The sequence below is a fragment of the Salmo salar genome, chromosome 12 (assembly GCF_965601325.2).
Source record: "Salmo salar chromosome 12, fSalSal1, whole genome shotgun sequence".
Taxonomy (NCBI): Eukaryota; Metazoa; Chordata; class Actinopteri; order Salmoniformes; family Salmonidae; genus Salmo; species Salmo salar.
In genome coordinates this window covers 53,760,492-53,782,091 of record NC_138302.1, presented here as the reverse complement: position 1 = coordinate 53,782,091, position 21,600 = coordinate 53,760,492, and the positions used below count along the sequence as shown (strand labels likewise).

Below are 21,600 nucleotides of genomic sequence, written 5' to 3'. Positions count from 1 at the left end.
GATACAGAGCAGAATTCAGGGTTCCTTCTATTAAGGCAAGTCGTCCAGGTCCTGAGGCAGCAAAGCATCCCCAAACCATCACACTACCACCACCATGCTTGACCGTTGGTATGAGATTCTTACTGTGGAATGCAGTGTTTGGTTTTCGCCAGGCATAATGGGACCCATGTCGTCCAAAAAGTTATACTTAAACTCATCTGTCCATAGAACATTCTTCCAACAGTCTTGATGATCATCCAGGTACTTCCAGGTGCTTTTTGGCAAACTTGAGTCAACTCTTTGGACCAGATGGGTCCCATTATGTCTGACGAAAACCAAACACTGCATACCTTTCTTAATTAAATAAATAAAATAAGTATATTATTTTGTGTTATATGTAAACTCAGGTTCCCTTTATCTAATATTAGGTTTTGGTTCTAGATCGGATAACATTCAGTATCAAAAATATCAAAAATATGCAAAAATAGAGAAAAATCTGAAAGTGGGCAAATACTTTTTCACGACACTGTATAAATATGACTAAATAAAAAGCTTGAGATAAAAAGTGACAAAAAAACGACAAATAACAATACAACACACAAATAAAAAAACATGATATTTTTGTTACATGCTTGTATAATACATTTTCCAATGCAATCACTGCAATACAGTTGAAGAATGATGGAAATAAATGAACAAGTTGAGCAAAATATAATGATTAAGTAAAAAAAAAAAAAAAAAAACGGGGCATTGCATGTTAATAACACTGATTAATCACGATCGCAATGCCAGAGAAAGATGACCATATTAAAGATAACACAGGCTTAACATTATGATTGATGAAATAAAAAGCAAGATGAAGATACTAAACCTGGTGCATGGTAAACAGCTGATGCTTGGGGATAGAGATGACGAGGAGAAGAGGGATAAGAATGATATGTTGTAATGATGATGATAGCAGTGGTGGTAATTTACATTTGAGTCATTTAGCTGACATTCTTATCCAGAGCGACTTACAGGGGGCAATTAGGGATAAGTGCCAAGGGCACACCGACAGATTTTTTCACCTAGTGGGCTAGGGGATTTGAACCAGCGACCTTTTGGTTCCTGGCCCAACACTAACTGCTAGACTACCTGCAGCCTCCTATTTGATATAATGTAATGATCTTAGTGATGATGATGGCAGTGATGCTGATGCTGCTGCTGATGATGATGATAGTAGTGCTGAGTGATTGACCGGTTATTAAAAAACGAATTGACCAACGTCGTTTTTTTCCCAAATAAAAACGATGTAATATACACAACTGAAATATTGTATTGTTTCATAGTAATTTCATCTTTTTCTATTGATGTCTAGCCAATGTGGACCTGATGGAGAAAATTGAATATTTTCAATGTTTTAGCAATTGAATGTTCACTATTTCTGGCTTTGAAATATCCATTAAAAAGCTCTAAAATCGTTTTAATGTCATTATTTCATAATGCACTTAATGTAATTTTTGGAAATAAAAAAAACGAAAAACGATAAATGTTCTATAATCGAACCGAAACCAAACCGACCTCCAGAAAGCACTCATCGCTCAGCACAAGATTACAGACAGAGAAAGAAATTATTCAATTTATGGAAACATTTCACGATGAAGATGATGACAATGACGAAGAGGATGACATTGATGATGAAGATGATGACACTGATGACGACGACAACTGTCAAGAATGACTGAAATGAAGGTAAATACAATTCTGGTGGTAAATCAAGAACAATAACAGTGGCAAAGACGTTGAAGTTGCAAAGTTGCAGGTCGCTCACGTCATGGTGTTTTGACTTCTGCGAGTCTCCAGCAGGTTTTTTCTTTTCATCTTTTGATGTGGTGATGGTCTCAGGTGCTCCCTTCTTGGGCGAGGCTTTGACTTCTGCTTCCTTTTGAGTTTTGGTGGCGACTTTAGTTTTCTCCTGGCCCTGCTGCTGTTTACCAGACTGCTTGTTGGGTACACTCTGGTTGGGTTTAGGTTGGGTAGGTGCACCCTTAGCAGGAGAGGGTGCACCCTTGCTAGGGGTGGATGCAGCTTTAGTATGAGAGGGTACGCCCTTGGCTGGAGAGGGCTGGGCAGGACCCTTACTCTGGGTGGTGGGTCCTGTCTGTTTGGCAGGGGAGGGTGCGCCCTTGGCTGGGGAGGGTTGGGCAGGACCCTTACTCTGGGTGGTGGGTCCTGTCTGTTTGGCAGGGGAGGGTGCGCCCTTGGCAGGGGAGGGCTGGGCAGGACCCTTACTCTGGGTGGTGGGTCCTGTCTGTTTGGCTGGGGAGGGTGCACCCTTAGCAGGGGAAGGCTGGGCTGTTTTAGCATGGGAGGGTTGTGCCTTGGCAGGGGACGGTTGAGCAGGCCCCTTGCTTTGGGCGGTGGGCCCTGCCTGTTTGGCAGGGGAGAAAGGAGGGCCACTTACTTGGGCACCCGGTGGTTTCTGTTGTTGTTGAGGACCAGTGGGCCGTAGAAATGCCTGCTGATTGGGCCCTCTCTGCTGAGGCTGTGGTTGATTGGCTGGAGCTGGGTGCCGTGGGGATCCCATTGGCTGAGGAGCAGGAAGTGGAGTGTCTCCCAGGGCCCCAGATAAAGCTCTCTGGGTCTGGCAGTTCAGGCAGAGCCATTCTTTATTCTGAAACACAGACAGAACAAAAAGCGACATTTAGAAAACTGCAATGTAGAGGATTGTATAAAACCAAACATTGTCTGCAAACTAAAGATTATTCCACAACGATCATTCAAGAAGAAGAACATTTAAAGTCAAGAAACAATTCATGACGTCAAGAAGAAACAACATCAACAAAATACTTGTTGGCATGGTTTAATATATATATATATATATATATATATATATATATATATATATATATATGCTGTTCACATTGATACTCTCCATAGACTTTATCATACCATAGTGAAACATAATGGGGTAGAAGTAGGACGGTGGTAGATGAAAAGAGGTGCTATACTTGTCAAACAAAGTGAAAGTACGCTTGAGTAACATTGAGATGAAAGAGGACAGGAATAGCTAGCTGTCTGCACTGCCGCTGTGCTCACAGCAGCACTTACAAATTAAGCATGCCCTGCTAACCGGGAAAAAAAAATATGTAAAAACACGACTCCCCCATAAATCAGCTGTCTGGTAGAAGGTTTAGGCTGCTAATTTACACCGCTGCTATGTCCCAAATGGCACCATATTTCCTATATAGTGTACTTCTTCTGGTCAAAAGTAGTACACTATATATTAATACCGGTCCCACTATGTCATTCTTCTTTCATATGGCTGTAATATACTGTAGAAAAGATGTGGTCAGGCTAAGCAATAAAGTACTGTACAGTGAGACTACAGTGGTGGCAGAGAGCCAAGGCTTTTAACAGGGAGTGTACTGACTCTGAACACAGGGGACTTGTATAACATTGACCTTTATGTTGATATGAGAGTCAACACATATGGAGAAAGATTGGTTACTCTTGCTAAAAATTGATTCGATAAAGAGGGAGTGATGGAGGGGTATTACTAAATGAAAGAAATAGCCACCCTCTCACACCGTACAGCCAAAGACCAGCATAATAAAGACTGATTTAAAAGGATCAGAACTTCTTCCGATTGTGATAAATTGGCCTCGGGTTCAAACAAGCAGGCAGGGGGGGATAAAGTCTCGGTTCAAGAAAGATGTTACTTCCTAGATTTTGGGCAAACTATCTAAGGTATATCTACGAAGCAGCTTGTTTGAGGTCAGATCAGGTACTTCAAGCAGCAGCCGCAGCACAGCACAGATTAGGTCAGAGCTGGCCAAAGGACTCAAACCCCCTGTAGTTGTTTAAGTCAACCCTTTCATCTGCATGAGAAAGGCTTAAATCACCAGACAATGTTAAGCGCTTTGAAGCACATAGGAGGACGGCCGCTGCATGAATACAAATCTGCACTATGGTTTATTAGTGTTGAGACACACAGAGACCCGACTGCAATTAGTTCCACAGTCAACTGTTCAGATGTAATCAGCCCTTCACGGAGCAGATAACACTCATAAACAGAGAGTTAGATACAGACTGTCACCCCTCACATTCAATCAACAGCGGGGTTCATCCAAAATGGCACCCTATATCCTATATAGCCCACTCCTTTTTACCTGATTCCTATGGGCCCTGGTCAAATGCAGTTCACTGTTTAAGGAATAGGGTGCCATTTTGGACACAAACCAGATAGTCTCCAATGCACTGCCACCACACCTCTATGGAGGTATTGATTATGTCAACATTCTGCCTGCGGGAGAAAAAAAAAGGGTGTAAACCCATCAAAGACAGGATATTAGCAGAAACAGATTCCGTTTCCGATTAAAAGAGCTGATCAATGAGACAGAACTACGGTGTCCGTATTAGGCCAGCCTTAGTCTCAGCAGGAGTTGTTTTATTCTCAGATCAATGGGAACATTTAAATGCTTCTATTACCAGGTTATGAAAAGCACAACGAGAGATGGTGGCGCCATGCTTGTAGCCAGGGGCCCGTATTCACAAAGCGATCCAGGATCAGGCCCCTCCCTCCCTGCCCATGAAATCTTATTCATTAATGATTTAAAAGGCTAAACTGATCTTAGATAGCAACCATACTCTTCGACGCCTTGTGAAGCTGGGCCCAGAGCCTCAAGGCATGGAGAAATGGCATCTGTGTGTAACATGTATTGTTGGCGTCAAGGCGATAACAAATAACCTCATAAACACCTCTATAGCCGATTACCATCGGTACCACTGTACCATAGATCCTATCTATATACGGTGTCCATATTAGGACACCCTCCTTTATTGTTATGATGCCTTCTTGAACCTCCGAGGAGGAATTAAAGACTATAACAATAGACTACAAAACAGTCCCACAGCATAAAGCTCATAAAGGAAAGCACAACACAGATGTTAAATGATCCCATCATAGAGTAGAGGACACCACTGCTACGCTCCCATAATTCACTGCAGTATACTTTAAATGTCATTTTTTTTAGCACCACTAAAAATGTGTTCGGATTTTGGTTACACTCCAGAATTGAGTGTGCAGCATGACAGATGGCAAGTTACAAGTGAGTTACTCTACCTGCAACCTGCTCCCTGCACAAAATGTGTAGAGATAGCGTGTTTATGTTACAACGAGGGAGGAGATAAGGAAATAGAATTGATCATGAAAAAAAGAGAGAGAACGAGCGAGCTAACGCGCCACATTCAGGGAAATAATTGAGTCACTTTGTCTGTGTGTCTGGGCCATGGCCCCTGGAGGCTCCTGACTAACAGACAGCCTGATACGGATGTTAATCTGAGGGCCCCAAAGAACAGCGGTTGACAGGTAGGGTCTCTCCAGCGATAAGGCCTGGGAGTGCCACTCTCGCCACTACTCAGCTCCTCTGCCTTGGCCTTCTCATCTGATGAAAGTGAATTAGTGAATGTATTGGAGTTCGTATGATTGTGTAAATACAACAGTGCGAGGGTATGCGACTGCTTTTTGGGGTGTCAGTGTGAGCAAGGGTTTATCAGTCAATGTACACCTGTACTGTAAATGTGCAAGTGTGAGACTGTGCTGTAGGTGCATGAACAGTGATTGTTAACAGGTGAGAGCTGTGTTAACCTCATTCCCAGAAAATAATTGCAGGCGCATAGAACCTGGTAACACCGCGCAACAAAGCGGGACTTGAAAGGGGTGTGGTTGATGTCGAGGCAGGAGAGGGTGCGATCCTGCTACAGCTGTATTAGATGGGACTTTGAAATATGCCGAAAATCGGCAATCAAAATAAACGTTCCATCACAAGGGCCGTATTATTTTTGGGAAGCCCAATTGATTCTGAGTTCGGGGGTATACAAAGCACGTACAGTGGGGGAAAAAAGTATTTGATCCCCAGCTGATTTTGTACGTTTGCCCACTTACAAAGAAATGATCAGTCTATAATTTTAATGGTAGGTTTATATGAACAGTGAGAGACAGAATAACAACAAAAGAATCCAGAAAAACGCATGTCAAAATGTTATAAAATGATTTCCATTTTAATGAGGGAAATAAGTATTTGACCCCTCTGCAAAACATGACTTGGGACTTGGTGGCAAAACCCTTGTTGGCAATCACAGAGGTCAGACGTTTCTTGTAGTTGGCCACCAGGTTTGCATACATCTCAGGAGGGATTTTGTCCCACTCCTCTTTGCAGATCTTCTCCAAGTCATTAAGGTTTCGAGGCTGACGTTTGGCAACTCAAACCTTCAGCTCCCTCCATAGATTTTCTATGGGATTAAGGTCTGGACACTGGCTAGGCCACTCCAGGACCTTAATGTGCTTCTTCTTGAGCTACTCCTTTGTTGCCTTGGCAGTGTATTTTGGGTCATTGTCATGCTGGAATACCCATCCACGACCCATTTTCAATGCCCTGGCTGAGAGAAGGTTCTCACCCAAGATTTGACAGTACCTGGCCCCGTCAAATGATGCAGTGAAGTTGTCCTGTCCCCTTAGCAGAAAAACACCCCCAAAGCATAATGTTTCCACCTCCATGTTTGACGGTGGAGATGGTGTTCTTGGGGTCATAGGCAGCATTCCTCCTCCTCCAAACACGGCGAGTTGAGTTGATGCCAAAGAGCTCCATTTTGGTCTCATCTGACCACAACACTTTCACCAGTTGTCCTCTGAATCATTCAGATGTTCATTGGCAAACTTTAGACGGGCATGTATATGTATTCTTGAGCAGGAGGACCTTGCGGGCGCTGCAGGATTTCAGTCCTTCACGGCGTAGTGTGTTACCAATTGTTTTCTTGGTGACAATGGTCCCAGCTGCCTTGAGATCATTGACAAGATCCTCCCGTGTAGTTCTGGGCTGATTCCTCACCGTTCTCATGATCATTGCAACCCCACGAGGTGAGATCTTGCATGGAGCCCCAGGCCGAGTGATATTGACAGTTCTTTTGTGTTTCTTCCATTTGCGAATAATCGCACCAAATGTTGTCACCTTCTCACCAAGCTGCTTGGCGATGGTCTTGTAGCCCATTCCAGCCTTGTGTAGGTCTACAATCTTGTCCCTGACATCCTTGGAGAGCTCTTTGGTCTTGGCCATGGTGGAGAGTTTGGAATCTGATTGATTGATTGCTTCTGTGGACATGTGTCTTTTTTACAGGTAACAAGCTGCGGTTAGGATCACTCCCTTTAAGAGTGTGCTCCTAATCTCAGCTCGTTACCTGTATAAAAGACACCTGGGAGCCAGAAATCTTTCTGATTGAGATGGGGTCAAATACTTATTTCCCTCACCAAAATGCAAATCAATTTATAACATTTTTGACATGCGTTTTTCTGGATATTTTTGTTATTATTCTGTCTCTCACTGTTCAAATAAACCTACCATTAAAATTATAGACTGATCCTTTCTTTATCAGTGGGCAAACGTACAAAATCAGCAGGGGATCAAATACTTTTTTCCCCCACTGTATGTGAAAGCTATTTCTAAGATGCATACTTTGCATCACTTGCGCTGCTCGCTCCTTGAAGTCCACAATGTCGGCAGGACGTTCTAAGGGTTATGCTGCATGGTGAATGGACAGAGATCAGCCAATTAAAACCAGCGGTTGTTTCGTCCGCTCCTGCCATAGACTTCCAGTCAAGTCCCCGTTCTGAGGCGCTATGAAACCCGACGGTTCGAGAGAGCCGGCTGGTGGACAAGATTAAAGCTGTGTGTGTGTGTGTGTGTGTGTGTGTGTGTGTGTGTGTGTGTGTGTGTGTGTGTGTGTGTGTGTGTGTGTGTGTGTGTGTGTGTGTGTGTGTGTGTGTGTGTGTGTGATTTCTTGCTTGTGTTCTCCAGTCTAGGCTCATTAGTAACCCAGTGTGCCCCCATGGGGGGTGGGGGTGGGGGGGTGCTCTGCTTTGGTTGTGTAACACCATGAGGTGCAGAAACACTGAGGTGTACCTGAGCACCACACACACCCCGCTCTCTCAAACATATCTGGCACACCTTTCCAAACACACCGAGACGGACACATTTAGTAGAGGGATGCCGATGGATGTCAGAAGCTAACAGCGCTACATGAACGGGAATGAAGAAGCACCGGCAAGGAGTACGCTTACTGTGTTCGGAGATGACCGCACAACACCAAATGATGCAGAGTGAGCGCATCCATCTTCCTACCAATCAGAATATAGTCCACCATAAAACAATAATTGCACAAAACTACCTAGCTACCCAACCCCAACAAATCCGACTGTTACTAAACATAGGTTATTCAGGTGAACTGCACAGATAGGACTAGCCTATTTATGATGATGGCCTAAACTAAGCCTAAACTATAGATCCTAATAATGGTGATGGTAACAGCATGTTTTCCATGGTTGGTAATGGTTTAATTAGGGACAGTGTGCAACATGGCTGCTAATGATCTAGGCAGATGCATCATTTAGACATGATGTATAGAACCATTAGAGATATGAAAATAAACACGACATCAGCATTATGCTGTTCCCAACTACCATGTGTGCAGTGTCCATATCAGGACACGTTACGGAGCTGGGAAACAGTTCTGACATTAGCCAATTGTATGGTGTCCATATTAGGATAGACACAGACTCCGTCCTGCTCGATCCTGCTGAGACTATCATAATATGGACACCGTACATTTGGCTTCCGTCAGATCTAGAGCGTTTTAGACCGTATTTTGATCTAAGTGGGCAGTTGGAAAATGCAATTTTCTCCAGCTGGGAAGGAGATAAAAAAAAAGGAAGTTGTCAAAGGTTTGGGCGAGAGAGAGGAAAAAATGAACGAGTCTGTACTTTTCAAGGACGAAGCTAACGTATCCCTGCACACGGCTGTGATATTGAAGGTCTATTAGCCACTCACAACAATAGCCACCAAGCCTGACCAATCAACATATCCGATACAGAATCTGTGTCCAAAAGTGCACCCTATTCCCTATGTTGTGTACCGTGCTCTGGTCAAAAGTAGTGCACTACATAGGGTATAGCGTGCCATTTCAGTAGCATCCCACCAGCAAACAGAATCAAATGGCTAACAACACAACCAAGGAGAGAGATGGAGGGGGTTATAGGTCATCCTGTATTACATAAGCAGCAGAGAGTATCTCTAACCACAGCACCCTGTGAGCCAGATAATGCCTTCACTAATTCTGCCCAAATCCCACAGAACATATACTGAACAAAAATGTAAATGCAACATACAACAGTTTCAAAGATTGTACTGAGTTACAGATCATATAAGGAAATCAGTCAATTGAAATAAACTCATTAGGTCCTAATCTATGGATTTCACGTGACTGGGAACACAGATATGCATCTGTGCATTCTAATTGCCATCGATAAAATGCAACTGTGTTCGTTGTCCATAGCTTATGCCTGCCCATACCATAACCCCACCACCACCACGGGGCACTCTGTTCACAATACTGACATCAGCAAACCGCTCAACCACACGACGCCATACACTTGGTGTGCGGTTGTGAGGCCGGTTGGACGTACTGCCAAATTGTCTAAAACAATGTTGGATGGCGGCTTATGGTAGAGAAATGTACATTAAATTCTCTGGCAAGAGCTCTGGTGGACATTTCTGCAGTCAGCATATCAATTGCACACATCCTCAAAACTTGAGACATCTGTGGTATTGTTTGACAAAACTGAACATTTTAGAGTGGCCTTTTATTGTCCCCAGCACAAGGTGCACCTGTGTAATGATCATGCTGTTTATTCAGCTTCTTGATATGCCAAGAAAAGGAGAAATGTTCACTAACAGGATGTAAACAGATTTGTGCACAGAATTCGATTGAAATAAGCGTTTTGTGCGTATGGAAAATGTCTGGGATTATTTCAACTCATGAAACATGGCACCAACACGTTACATGTTGCGTTTATATTTTTGTTCAATGTAGTTGGCTGATGAAGCGAGAAGGCGAAGGAGTGGAGGGAGTCATTGGCATGCCAAATAAACGAAACACGCTTTGTTTTTTTCTCTCCCTCAAGTGCTCTACTGAGGAGCTAAATATAAACAGGTGCAGGCAGGGCTCTCAGAACTAACCATCTGTGCAGTTTGCTTTTACGTGGAAAACCTAAATGTGATGGAAAATGAGGAATATGGTCAGTGTGCGTGTGATGGGTTTGTGTTGGTGTGGGTGTGAGGCGGAAAAAGGGGGCGTGTAAAAAGACAAACAATTTACATATTTAGAATAATACACATTACACACTCAGGAGCACACACCCATACATGCATATTCAGACTCCACACCAATACATGCATATTCAGACTCCACACCCATACATGCATATTCAGACTCCACACCCATACATGCATATTCAGACCCCACACCCATACATGCATATTCAGATCCCACATCCATACATGCATATTCAGATCCCACACCCATACATGCATATTCAGACTCCACACCAATACATGCATATTCAGACTCCACACCCATACATGCATATTCAGACTCCACACCTATACATGCATATTCAGACTCCACACCCATACATGCAAATTCAGATCCCACACCCATACATGCATATTCAGACTCCACACCAATACATGCATATACAGACTCCACATCCATACATGCATATTCAGACTCCACACCAATACATGCATATTCAGACTCCACACCCATACATGCATATTCAGACTCCACACCCATACATGCATATTCAGACTCCACACCCATACATGCATAGTCAGACTCCACACCCATACATGCATATTCAGACCCCACACCCAGACATGCATATTCAGACTCCACACCCAGACATGCATATTCAGACTCCACACCCATACATGCATATTCAGACTCACTCAACCATCCTAACACAGTAACATGGCACACAAACATGTGGAGAAGTTGGCCTGAGGAGAGTGAGTATGTGTGTGTGTGTGTGTGTGGTCCCTGTGTAATGAAATGTCAGCTGGAAGACCCCCATCCATCAACTACAGGCTTATCAATGGCTGACACCCAAACAGCAGGAAGTCCCTTTAGCCTTTTGGGGGCTGCGTTCATAAAGAGGATGCTAATGTAAAATGCTAATATGAGATGCTAATAAGCGTTTGAGCAGCTCGCTTCCTGTCACACGTTTGTGCTGCCAAATGTCCCCCTCTCTCACTGCTTTACTGAATCAGCATAATATCACTGGGTTGGAGACAGAGGGGGAAAGAGGGTAGAGAGAGAGACACACACATAGAGATAAGAGAGAAAACGAGAGAGAGCGAGACAGAGAGAGAGAACGACAGAGAGAGAGAGAGAGAAAGAGGATAGAAAGAGAAAGAGAGAGAGAGAGAACAGAGAAATAAAATAAAGAGGAGAAAGAGAGACAGGGGGAGTAGAGGGAGAGAGAACATAGCCAAACCAGAGGGCTGAGAAGGGAAAGGAGAGTTGTTTATGTAGAGAGTGCTTTGGCTTTTACAGCAGTGTAAATCTCTGTCTGTCTCTCTCTCTCTGTGTCTAACCCATACCATCAGTTCCTGTGTAGAAGGATAATAGGTCCCATTTAGGACATTGCACCTTTGGGCTTCTGAGACATCCAGGCATTTCTAGAACCTGTAAACCTCTCCCCCAGAGCAGAACAAAGTACAGATTACTGCCCACTGTGACTGACCGCCCCTCTCCTCACCTCTTTCTGTCTCTCTCCCATCCCTGCTCTCTCCGTCACCCCTCTCTTTTCTCCCCCCCTCTCCTCTCCACTCCCCTCCTCTTCCCCTCTCCCAACACACAGCCTGGACAAGACTAACACCAGCCTGCAACAACCTCATGAAATCGATGCAAAAACAGATTAGGATTTGTAAGCAAGAGAAGGATGATTATGAAGCCAGTAATGTAAGGATGACAATGGGTCACTAGATAAGCAGTCCCATAGGGTAGGATGCTGTGTTGCTACAGAAAGTCTATGTCAGTGAATGATGGCCTGGGTTTACAGGAAGAAGTAGCAAACTGAGGCACACACACAACCCACACACACACACACACACACACAAATACACACCCTACCACCCTCCACACACACACACAACCCCCCCCCCCCCCACACACACACAACCCCCACCCACACATACACACAAATAAACACCCTACCACCCTCCAAACACACACACACACACACACACACACACACACACACACACACACACACACACACACAAAACAACACAGATGGTGCTGCCTGTCATACTGTGTGTTAGAGCGACTTCCAATAACAACACAGGCAGTCCCAGGCAGTAGAACACCATCAACACTCCACCGGTTCACAAAGGACGACGACGACTATGGAAAGCAACGGAGTCATATCTGTGCTGTTTAAACGTGTAGCTACATCACTATCGGAGCGAATTGTGTCGCGTACATAATGGCACCCACATCAAAGCCCAACCTACTCAATCACACCCACAACAGACGTATCGTTGTGCGTGCGCAACCCTGCACGTGTGCGTATGTGCGTGCCTGCATATGTGCGCGTGTGTCTCATTTGCATGTGTGTCTTGTGCGGTGGGCTAGCTCAGCTCGTTAGTGAGATGATCTCATTAGTGAGATGATCTCGTTAGTGAGATGATCTCGTTAGTGAGTTGTTAACCTCATTAAGCAGCGGGGTAGCAGCACAGGTCAGCTCATTAGAAAGCAATAGGCCCTCGAACACAATAGCACACACCCTTCCCCATTACAGTACCCTGGCTTCTCGCGGCGTGAAAATATAGTAGTGCACTACATCGGCAGGGAGTAGGGGGCCATTTGGGACGCATGTCTGGTTAGGTGGGGTGAAGAGCAGGAGGAGGGAGACTGGGACAGAAACCAGAGAGAGGCCCCCAGGCATCAGACCATGGAAATGCTTTATCGCTGGGCCCAGATACAGGTAGCAGACCAGCCTGTTTCCTGGTGGTCACTGGTCATAACCTGTCATATGGAAACTGCAGAGGGTAATCAAATCAAATCAAATTTATTTATATAGCCCTTCTTACATCAGCTGATATCTCAAAGTGCTGTACAGAAACCCAGGCTAAAACCCCAAACAGCAAGCAATGCAGGTGTAGAAGCACGGTGGCTAGGAAAAACTCCCTAGAAAGGCCAAAACCTAGGAATCCGAGAGCTGCCTCAAAATGGCTGGTCTAGGATCAGCGGCGAAAGAGAGAGAGAGAGGTGTGTAGGTGTCAGTGTAGGATGAGGGTGGGAGGAGAGATGTAGGTTTCGTGAAGCACTTTGTTTTTCCGCATAGAGATATACGCTGAGTGTACAAAACATTAGGAACACCTTCCTACTATTGAGTTGCACCCCCCCTTTTGCCTTCAGAACAGCCTCAATTCATCGGGGCATGGACTCTACAAGGTGTCGAAAGCATTCCACAGGGATGCTGGCCCATGTTGACTCCAATGCATCCCACAGTTGTGTCAAGTTGGCTGGATGTCCTTTGGGTGGTGGACCATTCTTGAAACACACGGGAAACTGTTGAGCGTGAAAATGCCAGCAGCGTTGCAGTTCTTGACACAAACCAGTGTGCCCAGCACCTGCTACTATACCCCATTTTTAAAGGCACTTTAAATATTTTGTCTTGCCCATTCATCCTCTGAATGGCACACGTACACAAATCAATGTCTCAATTGCCTCAAGGCTTAAAACTCCTTCTTTAACCTGTCTCCTCCCCTTCATCTACACTGATTGAAGTGGATTTAACAAGTGACATCAATAAGTCTTTGTCAAGGTGTTCCTAATGTTTTGTACACTCAGTGTACAGTAGAAGAGTATCTATCGCAGCCAAAATGAATGGTTCTGGACATACAGAAATAGAATTGGAGAAACATAATTGTAGTTATGTGGTTCTGGAAACAGTGACTGAGCCACAGCAGGATGCTTAGTGGTTATACATTCTAATATTCAAATTCTATGGGTAGAGGTCCTTCCAGCCCGGCAGGGTCGGAGTTCAGTCCTTGGGGCCGGAAGAGCTAGTCTTTCCCCGCCGGCAATAATCAGGGGTTGAGAACAGCAGGTTATCAAAAGGAAAAAGGTCACCACGATTGATCTCCTCACACTCACAGAGGAACCTGCTTAGTCACTGAACCATTGAGTGCGTGTGTGCGTACGTTCGCTTGCGTGTGTGTGTATGTGTATGGGAACGTGTGTGCCTATGCATGTTTGTACATGTGTGTTTTAAGACAGAGAGGGCAGCCCATAACTACCAGAAATGTCATCAGAATGTCAACAGCAAATGTGAAATGATGAAAGTGCGAAGCACAAATAAAGACACTAGGGAAAGGGTACAGGAGGTTATAGAAGCGTCAACACTTGTCACCTACGGAGGGAGCCGGAGAGGACACAGTCTCATCTGAATCATAGACAGGAGAGAGGCAGGAAGACTGGGAAATACACACAACCGTAACACCAATACACAAACAGAAACGCACAGAGACAGACAAACACGGATACTTACACACACAGGTCATCACAAACACACACACAGATCATCACAAACACACACACAGATCATCACAAACACACACACAGATCATCACAAACACACACACAGGGGCCTGAGGGCACACACTTAATGGGTTGTGAAATCTGCTGTGAATGTATTGTAATATTTTTTTAATTGTATAACTGCCTTAATTTAGCTGGACCCCAGGAAGAGTAGCTGTAATGGGGTCCATAATAAATACAAATACAAATACAGACACATAGACACACACAGGCACAGAAATTGCTTGTTGACACGTTCTCATATAGAAATGTGAGATTTATACAGATTAGGTGCAAATGAACATTCCTTCATAATGCCTTGAAAAATCTATCAATTTAGCCTTTCATAATGATATAATAATCCTACTCAGGCCGGCACAGAATTTGTCACCAAATCTCAAAAACACACATCGGATATGACTCAAATGGCACCCTGTTCCCTATATAGTGCACTACTTTTGACCAGAACCCTATGGGCCCTGGCCGTTCACTATAAGGGAACAGGGTGTCATGGGGACGCCGCCATCTAGGATACTCCTGCCAGATAATCAGTTCCCAGCAGGACCTTCTCTCCCACATGCTCTCTCTACTGGGTATAGGAACACACACTGGGACCATGAAATGTCAGCCGTCATTAAATGCCAAAACACACCCCAGTGGCCAGGAATTTCTCAGGTGGTCATTGTCAATATGTATTCATCTCCTCTTTCTCTCGTTGTCTTGTTCTCTCTTTTCTCTCATTCTCTCTCTCACACACACACACACGCACTCTCCCTCTCTCTCTCTGTCACACACATGCACACACTCTCCCCCTCTGTCACACACATACACAAACACTCTCCCTATTTTTCTCCTCTCTCTCTCTCCCTCTCTCTTTCTCCCCCGCTCTTTCTCTCTCTCTTCAGACCTCTGGCCCTGCTCCTCATATCTTTCTGTCACTTGTCACTCACAAAAGTGCTCGCTTGACAGCTATTAATAACCACTTTCACCCCACTGAAACAGCTTTGTTCTTTATTCCTCTGAGTTTCCTACAACAGCATTTTTCAAACCTCTCCTCGGGGACCCCAAGCCGTTACATGTATTTGAACAATTCCAGAGCTAGCACACCTGATTCAACCTGTCAACTAATCATCAAGCCCTTGACTAGGTGAATCAGGTGTGCTAGTTCAGGGCTACAACAAAATTGTGAAATGCCTAAGGTTCGAAAAGCACTGGCCTTACAGCATGCCCTCTTTAAGGCACTATTGACGAGTTAGCTGAGAACGTCGCGAAAACGATGTGCGTGCTTCAATGGGCCAGAAGGCCGTGTGTTGTTATGATTCTGGCTGGCCAGATATCTAGCAACAATGACAAGAAAATGCCATGTGGGGAATCGTAAGTGGCTCGTTTCAGTTAGTTTTAGCTTGTTTTTGATACATTGTCTTGTTTTGAGGTGTTTTGACTGATGTCACATCTATGCTAATGGTTCAAATTCACTAGCTAGCTAACCAACCACTGTAACAATGTATTTGAGAGACTCATTGTGCTCATTGTGGAACTTTATTTCGGTTTTCAATTATTTATGTTTTCAAACGAAATATAGTTTACATGTTGTCAACAGTTTAAGCCAACCCTGTCTGTTCTGACCCATAGCTGCGCACGCGTCGGTTTTGTTGCTAAACAGCCAACCCGTCTATGTAATGCACAGGTCAAAAGTAGTGCATTACATAGGGAATAGTGTAACATTTGGAACGCAGCCTGGCCAGGGGACCCTGTCTAACCTGTCCTGTCCTAACCTTCACCGTAACAAACAACAACCAAACAACTGTGATTGAGTACCTACTGTATGATGATTAATAAACAAAGATGGAGGTCATCATTAGTACACAGCATAGTAGCTGGTCATCATAATGATGCTGCTCAGTAGAGGAGAAGCAGCCAGGTGATACTAAATGGCTGGCGTTGAACAGTGAAGGTTAGTGTGGCCCAGGGTCACTGTGAATTATTAACATCAGCAGAGCAGGGGGCCCCACTGCCAGCCAGGTGAGACTGGGTGAGCTTTAGGGTACTGGGGAAATGTGTCACACACACACGGGCACACACACAGGCACATGGACGCACGTATACACACACATACACAAACACACACACGGAGCGGGCTCAGCAAACAGTGGGATCCTATCACTACTCTTTCATCACAATAGTAGTATTCAACAGTGGAGGCTCCTGAGTGGAGGAAGGGCAGGACCGTCCTCAGTGAATTTCCTAAAAATAAAAATGGTAAAACATTAAAAAAGTTATCATCTTTAGACAAAACTATACTACATATAATCACGTCATCAATTGAAACACACTATTTGCAAAACCTAGGAGGCTTATGATTCACACCCTCATCCACAGACTATCAGAGCTCTTGCAGCATGAACTGACATGTTGTCCACCCAATCAAAGGATCAGAGAATGAATCTGGTACTGAAAGCATAAACCTCAGCTAGCTAGCACTGCAGTGCATAAAATGTGGTGAGTAGTTGATTCAAAGAGAGAGAAAGACAGTTGTTCAACAGTTTTGAACAAATTAATTTCTTCCAATATGAAGGAGAAGCAAGACAGAGAGATTGTCATTTTTTTTTACTTTCAGTTTCACATACTTAGCAAGCAAATTCAGCTAGCTAGTTTAGCCTACTGAAACACCCTGCTCAAACACAGGGGTGCTATGTTAGCTAGCTGGCTATGACTATCCAACACTCTTCCAAGGTAAGCTTTTGGTTTTACACATTTATTTCCACCGGGGCCCGCCAGTGTAACTGCTTACTGACTGTACACTGTAATGTTACTGCATGATTGTAGTGGGTTTACAAACACGTTAGTTCTATTAGCTATGCTGACTATGACGTTACTTTAGCTAATATGGTGACAACGATGTTGGCTGTGTGTTGCAGTTTTGTTTGGAAAGGTTTTTTCACCTGGTCACATACAGCTGAAGTCCACAAGCGAAGGGAAGAGGTGAGGGGAGGAGAGCGCATTGATGGGAGAAGGAATACAACGTGGCTGCTATGAAAGTGAACTGTGTCTACACGTGATCGGGGTGTATTCATTCTGCCGATTACGTTGAAAAACGTTTCTTAAAGAGAAGCAAACAGAACAAAACGAGGATAAACATACCTGAATATGTCCAAAATAAACTCTTGTTTGTAACTGCTGGACTAATGACCTTACACCCTATATCAGGTAGATGCAGGCAAGAGTGTGCAAGGCGGTATTGAACGTAACTGTCCATGTGTCACTGTCTGTCACCTCTAACTTGTCTCTCGACCTGTGTGCACCTACAGTTGAAGTCGGAAGTTTACATACACCTTAGCCAAATACTTTTAAACTCAGTTTTTCACAATTCCTGACATTTAATCCTAGTAAAAATGCCCTGTCTTAGGTCAGTTAGGATCACCACTTGATTTTAAGAATGTGAGATGTCAGAATAATAGTAGAGAGATTGATTTATTTCAGCTTTTATTTCTTTCATCACATTCCCAGTGGGTCAGAAGTTTACATATACTCAATTAGTGTTTGGTAGCATTGCCTTTAAATTGTTGAACTTGGGTCAAACGTTTCGGGTAGCCTTCCACAAGCTTCCCACAATCAGTTGACAGAGCTGGTGTAACTGAGTCAGGTTTGTAGGCCTCCTTGCACGCACACGCTTTTTCAGCTCTGCCCACAAATTTTCTATAGGCTTGAGGTCAGGGCTTTGTGATGGCCACTCCAATACCTTGCCTTTGTTGTCCTTAAGCCATCTTGGGGTCATTGTCCATTTGGAAGACCCATTTGCGACTAAGCTTTAACATCCTGAATGATGTCTTGAGATGTTGCTTCAATATATCCACATAATTGTCCTCACTCATGATGCCATCTATTTTGTGATGTGCACCAGTTCCTCCTGCAGCAAAGCACCCCCACAACATGATGCTGCCACCTCCGTGCTTCACGGTTGGGATGGTGTTCTTCGGCTTGCAAACCTCCCCTTTTTTCCTCCAAACATAACGATGGTCATTATGGCCAAACAGTTCTATTTTTGTTTCATCAGACCGGAGGACATTTCTCCAAAAAGTACGATCTTTGTCCCCATGTGCAGTTACTAACTGTAGTCTGGCTTTTATGGTGGTTTTGGAGCTGTGGCTTCTTCCTTGCTGAGCGGCGTTTCAGGTTATGACGATATATTACTTATATATATATATATTACTGTGGATATAGATATTTTTGTACCGGTTTCCTCCAGCATCTTCACAAGGTCCTTTGCTGTTGTTCTGGGATTGATTTGCACTTTTCACACCAAAGTACGTTCATCTCTAGGAGACAGAACGTGTCTCCTTCCTGAGCGGTATGATGGCTGCGTGGTCCCATGGTGTTTATACTTGCATACTATTGTTTGTACAGATGAACGTGGTACCTTCAGGCATTTGGAAATTGCTCCCAAGGATGAACCAGACTTGTGGAGGTCTACAATTCTTTTCTGAGGTCTTGGCTGATTTCTTTTGATTTTCCCATGATGTCAAGCAGAGGCACTGAGTTTAAAGGTAGGCCTTGAAATACATCCACAGGTACACCTCCAATTGACTCAAATGTTGTCGATTAGCCTATCAGAAGCTTCTAAAGCCATGACATCCATTTTCTGAAAATGTCCAAGCTGTTGAAAGGCACAGTCAATTTAGTGTATGTAAACTTCTGACCCACTGGAATTGTGATTATAAGTGAAATAATCTGTCTGTAAACAATTGTTGGAAAAATTACTTGTGTCATGCACAAAGTAGATGTCCTAACCGACTGTTTGTTAACAAGACATTTGTGGAGTGGTTGAAAAACGAGTTTTAATGACTCCAACCTAAGTGTATGTAAACTTCTGACTTCAGCTGTACGTTGTAAACTGTCATTCATAGGCTAGGTTGTAGCAACCTCATTATGGGTATAGGGAAGAATTGAGTATCATATAGTAGGCTAAACCTATCGCTGTTACATTGAACTGGGTGAATGGACTATGAATGACAGTCATCCAATTGTCCTCCCTCATCTTAAACGGTATTCAGTAACACCCTCACAGCACCTGTGTGTGTGTGTGTGTGTGTGTGTGTGTGTGTGTGTGTGTGTGTGTGTGTGTGTGTGTGTGTGTGTGTGTGTGTGTGTGTGTGTGTGTGTGTGTTTTCACTATCCTTGTGGGGACCAACATTCCTCACAAGGATAGTAAAATAAGGAAAATTCAGATAAGTGGGGGACATTTCTCTGGTCCCCACGAGGAAAAATACTATTTTAGGTTAAATAGGGTTAGGGGTTAGGTTTAATAGTTAGGGGTAGGTTTCGAGGTTAAGGTTAGGGTTAGGGTTAAGGTTAGGGAAAACAGGATTTTGAATGGGAATCAATCAATCAATCAAGGATAGTAAAACAGACGTGTGTGTGTGTGTGTGTGTGTGTGTGTGTGTGTGTGTGTGTGTGTGTGTGTGTGTGTGTGTGTGTGTGTGTGTGTGTGTGTGTGTGTGTGTGTGTTTGTTAGTTATAAGGTTGCAGCCTGCCACACCCCGTCATGCTGCTTCACACCCAAGCACTAACACAGCCAAGGTCAGGCCGTGTCAACAGGTATGTGGGTTAATCACCCGGGACTCCTTCAATGAGCGTCACATGACCAGGGCTGCAGGATTACAGAGGAAATGAAGGATCATCCACTGAGCCAGCCAGAGGGACTGAGCCACAGCTACTGACAGGCATAGAGATACAGCGCTGCAGATCAGATACTTTACAACTCTCATTGCATACAGTAAGTACATGGTCAGATCTATTTGGCCTCACGGGTGATTTGAGACATTGATGCAATGATATAAGGGGTTTTTGAGAATGTGTAAAGGACAATGAGCATGGTGCATGCGGTGCCAGGGTTGTGGGTTCGATTCCCACTGGGGACAATCATATGAAAATGTATGCAGCACTACTGTAAGTCACTTTGGATAAAAGCGTCGACTAAATGGCGTCAATCATAATCATATAGCGCTGAATATTCATTAGGGCCGGGAATTGCCAGGGACCTGACTATATGATATTATCACGATACTTAGGTACCGATACGATATGTACTGCGATTCTCACTATTCTATATGTATTGCGATTCGATACTGCGATTGTATTGCGATTTAATGTTCCAAACATATTGTTCACCATATATCTGCTGCAGAGAGACAAGAGAGAGCATGAGAAAACACATTTTGATGAGTGATGGAAACAAAAGTGCTGAAAACTATTTGGTGCAGGTGCAGCCAGCCTACTAGTGCTAGCTAACACTACACTACCTACAGTAGAAAATAAAACTAATAATAACTAGGAGTCAAATATCGATGATATATCGTTCAAAAATAAGATTGCGATGTGTAATTGTATAAATGTTTTCCCTTATCACTAATATGCATAGCATAAATGTACCTGTGTTGTGAACCGTTCATTAACTTTCTCCATTAGAGGAATGCAGAAGGAGTACTAATGTGTACAAACAACTCAGTTACTTAGGTGTTTAGGGTGGGGGATCACCTGACAGCACTTCCTGTCTTTCCACTAATCGGAGTGATGGATGGAATGGAAGAAGGAATGTTCCTCCAGTTACAGTAGTTTTTAATATAACATATTCACAAACTGTCTCAGAGTAAGAGTGCTGATGATCTAGGATCAGTTTAGCCTCTTAGATCATAATGAATAAGATTAGAGGACCTGATCCTAGATCAGTACTCCTACTCTGAGAAGTTTTATGAATACAGGTCCTGAGCGGACCATCCTCAAAAAGGGTTTTCATGGACAAGCTCTCCATGAATCAACAGCCGTTATCTTTTCCTGAATGGCGGTTCTCAAAAGGACACAAACTTCGAGAAAGTGCCCAGTTGGATATTATCCAACATCCCGTGGAGTAGCCATCTGACAGGGCATAATTACTACAGCAAAAAAAAAACACACCTCCTCAAACCTTGGACTTTTGCAAAAATAAACAGCGTATTGACCCTTTAATAAAGCCTACACCCATAGAGTACGACACAATTTCTTCAAGCAGAAACAAACTGTCACAGTCAGAGACAGAGTTGGAGTAATGCTGCAGGACAACAGTCTGTCATCAGACATTAACAGTGTGTCTGTGCAGTAACTCATTCCTGGGGCTTGAAAGGCAGG

The 21,600-nt window shown here is 43.9% G+C and overlaps 1 protein-coding gene across 1 annotated transcript in view; it reads right to left on the bottom strand.

Moving 5' to 3' along the window:
* The window catches only part of LOC106565168 (protein bassoon), a 105,852-nt gene that overhangs the window by 32,228 nt on the left and 52,024 nt on the right, over positions 1-21,600 (bottom strand). The window contains 1 exon segment of the mRNA XM_014131999.3: positions 1,790-2,632. Within this exon segment, the coding sequence (XP_013987474.2) occupies positions 1,790-2,632 (843 nt within the window).